This window comes from Saccostrea cucullata, unplaced genomic scaffold (assembly GCF_032062105.1).
Source record: "Saccostrea cucullata isolate Sc308-1 unplaced genomic scaffold, CSIRO_AGI_Scuc_v1 ctg1496, whole genome shotgun sequence".
NCBI lineage: Eukaryota > Metazoa > Mollusca > Bivalvia > Ostreida > Ostreidae > Saccostrea > Saccostrea cuccullata.
In genome coordinates this window covers 1,943-16,580 of record NW_026919925.1, presented here as the reverse complement: position 1 = coordinate 16,580, position 14,638 = coordinate 1,943, and the positions used below count along the sequence as shown (strand labels likewise).

Sequence of the window (14,638 nt, the reverse complement as noted above, 5' to 3'; positions counted from 1 at the left end):
TTTTCCTTTGCTCCAGGGTATCAAATTATGCCAATTATCTAAGTTTTTATATAATTATGATAAAAAAAGGTGCATCTAGCAATACAGTGAATTTTATGCCCCCTTGGTCAGGGGTTAGGGAGGTTACTTAGTCTGAAAATAAATTAATGCTTTGAAATCTTTTTTTTTTGGTATTAATCCACCATTTATGATGAAATAAAGTTCATCATAAAATTTCCAAAATTTTCAAATAAATGGTCCCAGGGTTAGTGGTTCCTTTGGGGTGAGGTGCATAACTGGTTATAAAGTGAAAGTGCATTTTCTTTTTGTTACTCTGATCTCCTTCTGGGTATTAAGTAACTAGTAGAGTAAGCATGCTAAATGTATATGATTATGATAAGCAATACTGCCTCTTTCAAAATTATGAATTTCATGGCTTCTGGTTTAAAACATGAAATAAATTCAACTGTCAAAAGTTGTTACATGATCCTCAGGTGACCTATAAGGCCCGTGGGCCTCTTTTATTAAAGTATTAACCAAATCATAATAACAAGAGCATGGCAGAGGAGCCCAAAGGCTATCATATTCCGCTATCGGAAAGGAGATGTAGTGTTACCTTCAAGTGGCACTAAGTAAGGGTGACATATTTGAAGCATTCATGTCATCCATTATTGGCTACTTAACCATGCTAACACTAGAAATTGGTTGCGGACATGAAGGTGTATATGTTGTCAGGGTCTTGAAGGGTCCAAAGGACTCGAAGGGGCCACTTAGCTCATCTGATCTTTGTTGATTCTTACATTCTATATTGAGATATGTATTAGAGGTCAGCTATCAAACCCCTTTTGTCTTTGAAGTGTCCATGAGTTCATAACAGGGGCAAGTTAGAGGGTCAAACCACCAGAATTCGAGAAATCCCTAGGGATCTCATTTTCCGCTATTAGATTAGGGTTGTAGTGGTACCACTAGGTGATGCCTAGAGTGATGGACGTAATTCAGGCATCATTTTGATACCATTATCATAGCGCACAATTTTAAATGCTGCATGTATTTGGTAAAATGTGAAAAATTAAGGTACCAATTTTACTTCTTTATTTAAAAAAATAATCATTAATAGACATTTTCTTTTAGAAAGTATTGATTAATAATAATTGTACTTTGAGTTTTTTTTGCCATGATGCTTTCAGTTGCAAAAATGCGCAGTTTATTTGTAAAATTATTAGCACAATTAACTTAATTATACTTTCAAGGATGATATCTACGAAAGCCCAGAAAGCTTATTCGAGATTCGAAATTCAAGATCCAAACTGACCAATCAAAAGCGGGTTCAACATTTGATTACTCCCCTATATTATGTTTTTACTTTCAAGAAATCGTTTAATATTATTATAACAAATGAGTCATTTGATTAAATCACAATGCAAGAAGGATTGTTATATATTTTAGAAGGAAATTTCATTAATTATTGGATTTTTGCTTGCAAGATATACTTCAGTTTATATTACAGCTTCTTAAATATTAAACAGATTACATATATCAGGAGTATATATATTTTTGTATTGTCTACTAAACTTAACTTTTATGTATTGCCTCCATTAAGAAAACCACATATATTTGTGGACAGGACCCCCTACCCCGTACCCAGGATATTCAACACCAGGGCTTATTTGACATTTTTATTCCACAAATTATAATTATTACACTTATTCATCATATGTACTATACTAAAAAATGTCGGGCGTAAAAACCCTAGAATAATCGCTCAACAAAAAAAATTCCCACTAAACATTGTAAGAGAGAATATGCTTTTTATGGAGAAAATGTGGGATTATAAGAGATGCAGAGTCAGTCCGATAGCATGGACTAACATAGAAATATATGTAGAGACGATGTGAATCGACATTTTAGGTTAAAATAAAATAAATGCATGTTTTTTAACCTAGAAATACCAGTTTGGTACAACGTCAACAAACTGGATGGCATACCTTTCTCTCTTATGATGTAAAGTGGTATATTTTTTTGTTGAGCGACTTTTCTGGGGGTTTTACGATTTTTTCGAATTGTAGTCTTGATTAATAAGTATAATAAATATATTTTGTGAAAAAAAATACCCAATAAGCCCTGGGGTTGAATATCGAGGGGGGGGGGCTTTCCACAAGTATACGTGGTTTCCCTAATAGAGAAAATACATAAAAGTTAAGTTGAGTAGACAATACAAATATTTATATATATTCTCCTGATATATGTAATCTATTTAATATTTCAAAAGAGTTATCATATAAATTGAATTGAATATATCTTGCTGATTAAAAATTCAATAATTATTTAGATTTCCTTCTAAAGTAAAAATCTTTCTTGCATTTGTAACCAATTTGTTACGATAATATTAAACGATTTCTTGATAGTAAAAACATAATAAAGGGGATTATTCAAATGTTGAACCCGCTTCTGATTGGCTAGTCTGGATCTTGAATCTCGTATTCGGAACTCGAATCTCGAATGAGCCTTCTGGGCTTTCGTAGATATCCGTGTTTGCTACGTTCCTATTTTGTATTTTTTTATGAACTTTTGATCTTGAATTAATTCTTAACGTTCAATACCAAATGACAGGTATGGTTACACCATTGACAAAACAAGTACTTTTGGAAGCAAAATTAATGTATTCTTCTTCTGTAGAAAAATAATTGAATTTGTATTCTACTATGCCATTAAATTTATGGTGTTTGAAACCAAGCTGATTAATATTGTCCAATAAATCGTTTTTACTAATTAGAGACTTTTTTCTGTACAGCAAATAACATTTAACAGTTAATGTGCATGTAACACCAATTTCAATCATTTTTATGCTCATAATATTTATATTCACTTCTGAATAATACACAGGTCTTGAGAGAGTGTCAGAGTTTATCACCTAAATAGGCAAAGTCAAATTTGTTTTACTTAGTTTCCATTAACATTTCTATGAATATTTACCTTTCATGGCAACATCAATAATTGTTGAAATAAAACAGTTGATAATATCTCTAAGTTTTTCCTGTATATTGATATCGTCGATATAATTTCTATGTCGCATCATGTTTGTTATTGATACAGTACTTAACATTGCATACGTATTATACATATCCTTGTTAACATCTTTAAATCTATCAAGATGCTCATCCAAATCTTCAATATCGACTATGAATTTATTAAATAAATTTCGACATAATTCGAGTTGATGTATTTCTATCTACAATATCTATATCAAAGTATATACTTTTTGATTTTCAAGTTTGCTCTACTGTCAAAGTTGTATCGATATCGAATCATGATTGCCAAATCCATGATATTTCTGACCCATCACCTAACCATAACCCTAACCCCCTGAAAAATATCTCGCCTTTTATTTTTCATCTTATTATATTATCATATTATATCTATGCCAATAATTAATCAATATCGACATCATACTTGTAACATTCTGTAAATATGTTGTATTTAAATTCGTAAATAAATTGTATAGATCTGTATATACATGTATGTATAGATGAGACTCTCGATATCAACGGTATCGATAAAAAACCAACTTTCAATTGTATCCAGTATTTCGAAATCCATAATACTGATCAGGATCGATATCGTTATAATATCGACATTATATTGTCAACATTGGCGAAATCGACATCAAAGTTGTTGGTCATACTGTGACTAAATTTACATACCTTTGTTGATTCAGAGATATTTTTATGAGTATTTTTATTTGGACTTTCAGTAGGGCATGGCATTCTCGGCGCTACATGTTTACCACCTGCCAAATGGCGAATAGGTTCTCATTAGTTAAGAAATTAATAACATCAGGAACTTTAAATTGTTGTTGACGATGATGAGACTACTTAAGCCCCACCTCTGTGCAGAATGAGACAATGTAATTGGTTACTAGTGTTAGTATTCGATACACTAATAGGCATTTGCCCGAATTTCTATCCCATGCACATTTCAACAGTGAAGGAAAGCTGTGTAAATTTCAGAAGCTAATTATGTAACGTCGAGAATGCCTCGCCTTACTTAAAGGTACTTGGACACAGAGTTTTTATTTTCTCTGTAACATTACGACTTATATATTTTAATAGCATTTCACACAAAAATTAATTTAAAATCTTATTTCGTTTAAAAGATATTGAAATTTCAAATTTTTCGGCGGGTTTGATTGACATATCCTTGCACTCTCACAAATTTCATTTTATTCTTAATCCTTAGGAAAAGTGGCAATCTCCTTTTGTATAACTGAAAAATATTAATACTATAAGCCAGAAAACTCAGATTAGACGAAAGCAAAACAAACACACAATATATTGTCAGTCCGTGCAGTTATGGTAAGCAGACTGTGACGATTGAACGCACCCGGTGAATTTTGAATATAAACAATAACAGAACTCGAGCCCTGTTTACAAACACTATGTACATAACACGAGTGTGCTCGATTTGCTAAACTCTTTACGCATCTCTTAGTTCGGAATGACGATACTTGTGAAGGTGTTTTGCTTTCTAACATTTCTACTCTGAATAAAATTATTTTTCTTGATAAAAGTTTTAATATTTTTCATTAAAACACAACAAAATTGCCACTTTTCCTAAGGATTAAGAATAAAGTTAAAATTTGTGAAAGTGCAAGGATGTGTCAATCAAACCCGCCAAAAATTTAAAGTTTTAATGACTTTTAAATGAAATAAGATTTTTAATTAATTGTTCTGTGAAATGCTATTAAAATATATAATTCGTGATATTATACAGAAAAAATGAGAAAAATTTTAACTTCAAATCTGTGCCTAATACCTTTAAAGTCTAAACTCTGTGTCAAATGTCCAACTTAACTGCTGATTTTATAAACCTGAGGATCGGACTACCTTAATATAAACTTAAAAGTCTTCTTTACTACTAGACATCAAGGATCCCGACATTCAGTATTTAGAAAATCTGAAGATAACAAACAGTTATCATGCTCTAAAACCGAACAAAAAAATGTTAGCAGAGCAAACACGGACCTCTGATATTTGGTATTAAAATGGAAGTCGGAGTATATATGTCAGTGTGAAAATAATGGACTTGATTAGAGATGGTAGTTGCAAACAAAGTCATTATTTCAACCATATAGTTTTCAAAATGTGCGTAATTACTATGTTTTAAAAATTCTTTTATATGCGTCCATTGCTTGCCTACTAGTATTTTATGAATTTCAATTAGTGCAATTAAATAAAAAAAATTCTGTGAAATTCAAGGCACTTATTGCCTGACGTCACGGCGTCAGGTTGTATAAGGATTGATATTTTCATAATCCGAAACTAATAGATCATACCTAGAGAGCTAGATGTTGTGCAAGCTGATGTACATCGGAATTCTTTATCTGCATTTTTTAAGGAAACAGTTTTTCAGAAAAAAGAATAATATTACTGATGCAAAATACTGCAGTGTTTACTTCCTTTTCTCATTTGCATGGAACAATTATTCCATGTTATTCACCGTTTCAATATGTCCGTGTGTCAATTTTTCTTCAATTCTATACTACTGGATCAGTCCATTAATATTCTACGAAAGGGTGGAATCGCTCTTTTCGCGCCAAATATCACTGCTTTCTTCGCGCCTTTTCCTTGGATCGTTATATTGCATGAATGGGTGTTCCATCTTCCATTGAATCAAAGTTTATCCTTTAGATGCACACCATAAATAAGAAACAAGTGCAAAATCTTGGACTTTTCGTTCAACACAGGTCTAGTTGTGAATTTACTTATTTCGTTCTCATAATGATAGTGGGACCCCCCCCCCCTTTTTAAGAAAAAAAAATGATCACACATTACTACTGTTTACTTCAGTAGAGAACATACACGCCAACAAAATGTTTATATTTAATTATATCTATCTTTTAGAATGTTGAAAATGCATTATTAGGTAACAGATTTTATAATAGGTGTTACAAAGAAGTTCGAAATCAAGTAATTTAGATCCAAGGGCAGATTACTCTACTTGCAGAAAACCCAACGGAATACCAACTCTTTAGTATGTAGTGTAGAGATGATTCTTCTAAAAGTTGAATAAAATCAAGATTTCATTTACGCAAGGTTCTCAAAAACAAAAGTGATGCTCAGAAGGTTTATCACTCCTCATGCAGATATTGATTGATTTAGTCAGGCAAGCTTTTTAAAGAGCTGTTACTTGTAATACAGGTAAGATCAGGAGGTTTAAAGTAAGAGTTGTACTCTGTTGATCATTAAGTAGTTTTATTCTTTAATGTATTCTTCTCTCAGTTGTGTATTTACTATTATTTAGGAGACAAGTGCATAGATTTCATGTTTCAAATTTTGAATCATAATTGTTGTATAATAAAGGATTCTGTCACACCAAGCTGCCCCCCCCCCTCCCAAGGAGTTATTACAGCGTTGTTAATTTTTTTATCGCCGTGCGAAGTTGTGACGGCTTTGGAGGAGTTGTCACTTCGCGTTCTGCACCCTGAATAAAATTCAGAAGTAGCTAGTGTAATACATATTTAAAAAGGAATTTGTGATGAAAAGATTTTAATGTACAACACTTCAACAACGCCGTGAACGCGTATTGTGATGGCCAAAGGATACAGTAGAAAATCAATGGATCGCAATGATCGCAGTGACAACTCCTTGTTGTCACGTAATCCAACTCAAACTAGAAGTCTCTGTCGAGACTGTACCTCCATTGGTCCGTACTTATAAGAAAGGAAGAGAAAAGTATCCATTGGAACTTGAAACTTTATAACAGCAATAAATATAATAATGATCCTTGATTAAGTCTGATTTTTGGCAACTACATATGTACTGTGTCAAATTAAATTGAAATCAGACCAAAACTGTATGAAGAGTAGGCTTTTTACAAATATACTACGGTTTTGGTCCAATATCAATATAACTTGGCACACAAGTACACTACGCTAATATATATAATTAAGTGCATCAGTTTTTGATTTCGATGAACGATGTTGCCATGGTCACTAAAAAAAGAATTATCTGTGAAATTTCTTTAAAACGCTACTTTTTGTCTAATTTTAAAATAACTTGGCACACAAGTTACATAATTAAGTGCATCGGTTTTTGATTTCGATGAACGGTGTTGCCATGGTCACTAAGAATAGAATTATCCCTGAAATTCCTTTAAAATGCTACTCCTGCTAAAGATTTTGTCTAATTTCAATATAACTTGGCATGCAGGTAGACTACTCTAAGATAAATATAATTGTTAACGATTTTTGATTTCGATGAACGGTGTTGTCATGGTAACTATAAATAGAAATTTCTGTTAAATTCCTTTAAACCGCTACTCCTCCTTCAGTTTTCGTCCGATTTCAATATAACATGGCATGCAAGTAGACTTCACTAAGATACAAAATTGGCAAATAAGCAGACTATATTAAGATATATAATTTAAGGCATCAGTTTTCGATTTCGATGAACGGTGTTGCAATGGTTACTAAAAATAAAAATTACTGTGTTGTTCCTTTAAAAGGCTTCTCCTCCTACAGTTTTGGTCTCATTTCAATATAATTTGACACACAAGTAGACTACACTAAGATACATATTTTCGGTCATCCAATTTAAATTTAGATGAATGGTGTTTTAATGGTAACTACAAACAGAAATTTCTGTTAAATTCTTTTAAAACGAACACCTTCTTCAATTTATGTCTGATTTCAATATAATTTGGCACACAAGTATATTACAAATTTACATTATTCTATTATTTCTGCTTGTTGAAAAGTCAAATCCAAGTGCTACTTTTCTATGCATGAACGGACCAGTAGAGCTATAAGAGACCTCTGGTTTCTTACCTTATCTAGAGAACGGCGCAACTTGGGGGAAGAAAACCCGTGCTAACACCTATAGAAACTTCGTGGATGACTATGAGTGTGTCCCCGAGGCGAATCGCAAGACCCGCTTACAGAAAGTCAGGACACTCGAACTCATGCTCGGTCAGATCGCAAATTATACTCCTGTTATAAAAAGGAACAATATAGTAAATAATTCTACAACACTTAGGGACATATGGCAGATTATCTGCTCACACTATGGATTTCAGTCCACTGATACCCATTTCTTGGACTTTAATTACAGACGAATGAAAGACATGAGGACTTATTTCAGAGATTAATGGCGTTCACTGAAGATAACCTCTTGAAAACTTAACTAGGTATAACATACAATGACCAAAAAATTCAAGAGGATGAAGAACTTGTCCCTACATTGAAGCCTGAAATTTTCCAAGCCCTTGATTCGCTACTACGAAATCATAGGATCCCAGACCTATGCGCACTCAGTTTCCGTCCGTGAAAAAAAAAATCGTCACCGCAAGTCCAAAAATCTTGTCCTTTGTGCAAAGCCTCTGGTAGTCCATACAATTACTACCTTAGTAAGTGTTCATACCTACCCCAAAGTGACAAAAAGTACTTTGCGAAGGCAAGACAGATAATGGGTACAAGACAATAACCAGTGCAGTGATGAAGAGGAAATGAAATATCATTTTATTCAGGATGCCTCTGTTGGCAGGGTAAAAATCCGCCAATCTCCGTACATTGATGCATTTCTGGCACACCATTCTGTTCGTATTACCATAGACAGAGGCGCAACTGGTAACATGATTCGATCGGATGTTGCCAACAACCTACAAGAATCAGTCACCTCTTCACAATATGCCCATCAGGCCGATGGATTATCACCGCTCCATGTATCTGGTGAGACTCGACTTATCTTCAATCATACGCAAGAGTTTTAAAGGACTAGTTGTTGACAATCTGGACACTCCCATTGTGGCTGGAATTCCATTTATGGAGGCAAATGACATTATAATCAGACCCGCCCGACAGGAAGTCAGAATTAGTTACAAGTGTGTATTCCGATATGTAACTAAAGCTCAGAAAGGACACCAATCCATTTGGCTCACACAAGTACTCCGAGCTCCAGTGGCCCACACCACAACCCTGTGGCCAGGTGAATACATTAAGGTCAAAATTCCCGACAATATGACTAGTTCAGATAAGTACAACATATTTTCGCTGGAGCCCACATCATGCCAAAGTTTTACAACAAATTGACCCTTCCTTCATTTATAGACAGTGTGGCCGTCAAAATACGGATTGCAATTTGTCGAATGATCCTTGTACCAGTTAAACGAAACCAGCACTTGTGCCAAGTGAGATCCACTTCCTCCCCGGATGTTTCTCCATATGAAACACCAAAGTCAGCAAAAGATCAACCATACTTTCTGCTGCAGTCAACATTGACCCTGATAATACTCTTTTCCCAAGATGAAAGCACAGTGACTCGAGACATACAATGAAGTGTTTGACGACATTTGACGAGTTAGAGGCATGTGGTGTCTTCACTAAGCCAGAGATTGTGATGAAAATCAACGTTGAGTATGCAAACCCATCAATTCTAATCAAAGAGCCATCTAGATGCTTTAGATTAGTTACAGCCTTTGTAGATTGTGGGAGATGCAGCAAGCCTCAGCCATCGCTTATGCCTGACGTAAATTCGACTCTCCGACAAATTGCTCAGTGGAGATATACTGTAATAACAGACCCTACACGGGCATACTATCAGACCCCCTAGCAAAAGAATCCATGAAGTACTGCGGTGTTGTAACCCCCTTTCGTGGCGTCAGTGTTTACGCTCGTTCAGCAATTGGTATGCCTGGCTCAGAGACCATTTTAGAGGAGCTGACCTGTAGAGTTTTGGGTGACTTAGTCCAGGAAGGGGTAATTGCTAAGTTAGCCGATGATTTGTATTGTGGTCGATCTACAGGACTGTGTTATAAACAACCTACCCTCTTACGATAAGTGTGATGAATCGCCTCGTGAATCGATCGACTTGGAAAACAACTGAACCAATCCAACATGCCCATTACCACCACCAATACCTACTATTTTCTCGGATCCACCAACTCCACTTCATGATCAACCCCCATCGGAAAAACTGACAGAACCACTAGTTTCTGAGATAACACACCCTGGCAGTGCTGAACCTTTTACCCCTTCTCGCAACGATGCTGTCCTTCAACCTAGACCCATCCTTGTTCGCCATCCACCGAAGTGGTTGTGTGCTTACGTATGTGATAAAACCGTATGATTTTTTTCCTACATATTTCTATGTAAAACTTTGATCAGTGATTCTGGAGAAAAGGATTTTTTTTTCTTATATATATTTCTATGTAAAACATTGTTCAGCCATTGTGGCCCGTCCTACAACCGGGGGTCATGATTTGAACAAACTTGAATCTACACTACTTGAGAATGCTTCCATATGAGTTTCATTATTCCTGGCCCAGTGGTTTTGGAGAAGATTTTTAAATGATTTTTCCTATATATTCATATTGTGAATATTGTGGTCCTGACTTACCCCTGGGGGTCATGATTTGAACAAACTTGATTCCACACTACCTGAGGATGTTTCCACATGAGTTTCAACTTTCCTGGCCCAATGGTTCTGGTGATTTTTAAAAGATGCCATTTTTTTTTATTTTTCAATTTATTATCTCCCCTCGGAAAACGGTTTGGCCCTTCATTTGAGCAAACATGAATTCCCTACACCCAAGAATACTTTGTGGCAAGTTTGGTTGAAATTGGCCTTAGCGGATCATGAGAATGCGATGTAAATGTGAAACGTTTACTACAACGACAGACGACGGACAAATTTGGATCAGGAAAGCTCACTTGAGTCTTAAAAGTGTTTAAAACTTACATGTTAATAAAATATAATATTTAGGGAATTTAGGGAAAATAATAGCTTCGTATGTTTATATCAATATATTTGTCAATATTTATCAAATGAATGTTGTCACCGAACCATACGGATAACCCTCGTAAATTTTATTAAAATTCACAAATCAAGAGAGAAAAAGAAAGAAAAAGGAGACAGTGACAGAGAAAAAGAAAATTTAATAAACTCACTTTTCCATCTGTGTCAGTGTTTGGGGTTGGACAAAATCCGTATATTTTTGGTATCAGTCCATGTCCAAACGATTCATTCAAAAGCACATTTCTAGTCCCAAGTCTTTGATGCACCACCTGTTAAAATAACGGTTGATCGATTGATAGATCAAAAGATTAGATAAATAATGAAGATCTAGAGATAGTCAGAGAGGGGGAGAGAGAGAGACTTAAACTTGATTATCACATTTGAGAAATTTTGAATGTAACTTGATCACTATTTACCTCTTTTTCTTCCAAAAATATCATTCCATCGCAGATTCCATTTGCAATTTTACAAAGCTTGTTCAAAGTTCTACCATCAGCGTTTATCCTTTCATATTTTAACCAAATGTCAAGTTGACCTTTGTTGCAGTATTCAAGTACTATATAGGGTCCACCTTTGAATGAAAAGATGATAATACAATAAATCTGTAAACTTAATGTTTCAGAAAATAGTCAGATTGATATAAAAAAAAATACTAAATGTTCACCGTGCTTTTAAAATTATACTTATATATTAAAAAAAATTCTACTTTTTCTACTAATCTTAAGATCAACTGTACAGTAAGACAATAAATCACAATAAAATGATGTGAATAAAACTAAAATAAAACAGAATGCTATGTTGTGATATTTCTTTTGATTTTTGAAAAAAGTAATGTTAAAATGTTGGCTATATAATAAAACTTCAAACATTGAAATGAATTCTTACGGATCTTGTCGTTTAATACAGCTCCAACAAATCTCAAAATATTCTCATGAATCCCCACAAAAAGGTTGAAATCAATCTTGGCATGCATAAGGACTTTGTCTGTGCTTGTGTAACCCTCTTCAAGAGAACCTTCAATGGTCATCATTTCAACCAATTCAAAGAATGATAAGTATAATGAAAAAAAAATCAAAAATATACACTAGACAAAATTGCTAACGCACCACTTGTTAATTCTTATTTGTGAATTGAACATTTGCCAGATCAGTACTAATGTATATAATATGTCATTATTTCCAAAACAGTTTGTTTGACAAAAGTCTTGCTTTCATGGAGTAGTCACCCAGTTATAAATCATATAAGAAATTGTCATTCACTCTCATGTCACCTAGTAATCATCCGGCGCCTTAGTGTCCATACCAAATCCACCCAACTTCCGGTTGACCTAGTTTTGTGGAACAATTTTCAACTTATAGACATATTTATATACCAAATACATCACAAGATGGTTTTTAAACTTAAAACATTAATTCTCATAGGTGGTGCGTAAGCAATTTTGTCCAGTGTATATACCGGTAACCTGTTTGTATTAAGGATGTTACACTTAGATTCAATGTAAATGTATATGTTTTCTCATTGTGATAGATTAAAAACAATTATCTTACTTTTCATTACTTTTGCTACTAAAGTTCTTTGCGCTCTGTATATTTTATAAATATCCGCAAAGTTTCCTTGTTTTATTAGAGGCCCAAATGTAATGGTGGTACACGAAATTTTCTGATGTTGCTCATCTTGTTGCTGTGTGCCAATGCCGTCGTGATAGATCAATGTCCTGCTCTAAAATGCCATATTATTATTATAGATTTGGAATTTCACAGGATTTGAAATTCAGAAATACTTTTTTTTTTCAAAAATAAGGATTCAAAATCTAATCTTTTTTAATAACTAAAAGGAAAGAAAATATTTGAGTTATTCTTTTTCTCTCTTTTTATTTTTTGAAGTCTGATGTTAAGCTATTATGAATTATTTATACTAATCTTAACTTTTAAACGTATTTAAATGTTACATACATCAACAAATACTTTACACAAAACTGATTATGAGTTTTCCACTGATTTCGAGTTAAGAGCCAGTCCGCGAGAAAACCATGCAAAATTCAAAAAATCGTCCAAATGGAAGGTTGCAACTTGGGAATTTTTAGTGGCTTAAAATTTTCTACATAAAGGTAGAAGTCAGAATATCCACCAAAAAAATGCCGAATCCTGCATCTATTTTTAGCAACAGCTCATTTGCATATTTGTCGAAAATCACACAAAAGGATGATGTGACATAACTGCTATCTGGGGCCCCTTTTTCTACGACAATAGAGGGATATGCGTGCCCGAGAAGACCTAATATGGCTATTGTTATTATTTCGCACTTAGTCATTGTCCAATCTGATGACAGAACAACAAAACATGCTGGTTTACTACGTTTACATTCTATCGCAGACACGTGGTTTTGGTCAATTTACCTGTTGTCCTTTTCTACATTTCGAACTTTTATAATGGTCAGCCAATGCTGTTTATACTTAATAATACGCATGGATTTTCAGCATTTACGGTTTTTAGGACAAGAAATGCACATAAAACTTGTATTCACCAATACTCAGGTATACGTGTAGACCTAGCGCATTGCTCACCAAACACGCTACAAAACTTTAAATTAATGTATATCATGTATATTCTATCAATTGTTTTTAACTGAAATTAAATTTTACTGTGGTCTCGGAAATGGTACATATGTATATCCCTGTCTAATCTGTGACTCAAATGCATAAAAAATCGGAAAGCAGTAAAATTCCAAGCATGTTACCATAGTATTTTTGTGGTACTCACTCGTAACGAATTTTATTTAGCTGATTGGTCAGTTAGAAATTATCGCTTGTGCCTTTATTAGCATATGAATTCATTCTTACGTCAGAAAATCTAGTTCCGTCGATCTGTTTATAATGGGAAAGGCCAACTAGATTTTACATTTTTTTAAAAAATAGCATGTGAGCGCAGTTAGGTACAATTTTCCCCTTTCATGTATAGGTAGATTTGAATAAAATACAGTGACCAGCCAAAGGAGAAAATTGTACCTACATGCGCTCGTATATTTTAAGGGCTTCAAAGAGTGGGGCGGGGTTAAAATGCAATGGGAATTGAATGTAAACATGATACCCCTACCCCAATAAAAGATCTATATCTTTCAAATCACATTCCTATTTTTGTTAAAATTAGTATTCTATAAAGGTACACATATCAGTGATTAGTTACATACAAAAATTTGAGTAAAATTTAGACATTTAATTTTTTTGTCAGTATACGAGGGGCCGCAAGTCACCTCATCCTTTAATGGAAAATGTATACAAATTGATCAAGTCAAAAAGTTACCTTTTGTCATTAGTTTATTTTCAAATTTTGTTTTATTTTTAAAGTCACGCTCCAATTAACACCATTAATGAGGAAAAACCTAATTCAAATGAATGTTTTATTTTTTACACATCTATTAATAGATCCTAAATAAATGAGTATGATTTTAAACCATTTTTAGATGCTCGTTTCTCTCAAGACCAAGGTTGAAATTAAATTAAATTAATTGTTACTTTAAGAATGATCTAAGGTCTACTCTGTATTAAAATATTGAGCTTGGGAAATAATATCTACATGTTGTAAATTAACTTTGAAATACCATATTTTGCTACAATTTCACATATTTTAGATAACAGTCTTTTACCATATTTTTGGATTATTTCTATGATATTTAAATGAGAAAGAGAAGATTCTTAACCTAATATATTTTTAGAAGAGGAATAACTGATATGGATACTTCATATAACTTTATTTTGCTTATTTTAGCCCCTTGTTACCAATTTGCTGGAGTTAAATTGTTATCTCCCCTTGTTGGAACTCTTTTGTATTATTAGGTAAAATGTGACAGGTATGTCAATATGGAAAGAATTA

At 33.6% G+C, this 14,638-nt stretch overlaps 1 protein-coding gene across 1 annotated transcript; it reads right to left on the bottom strand.

Annotated features, from left to right (window-relative positions):
• Positions 1-9,639: 9,639 nt before the first annotated feature.
• LOC134240258 (tyrosine-protein kinase csk-1-like) lies at positions 9,640-12,423 on the bottom strand. Its single transcript, XM_062722356.1, has 6 exons — positions 12,317-12,423; positions 11,655-11,771; positions 11,186-11,340; positions 10,922-11,038; positions 9,896-9,966; positions 9,640-9,778 (listed from the first exon to the last, which is right to left on the bottom strand). The coding sequence occupies exons 1-6, from the start codon at positions 12,321-12,323 to the stop codon at positions 9,640-9,642; spliced, it is 606 nt and encodes a 201-aa protein (XP_062578340.1). The 5' UTR covers positions 12,324-12,423.
• Positions 12,424-14,638: the final 2,215 nt, after the last annotated feature.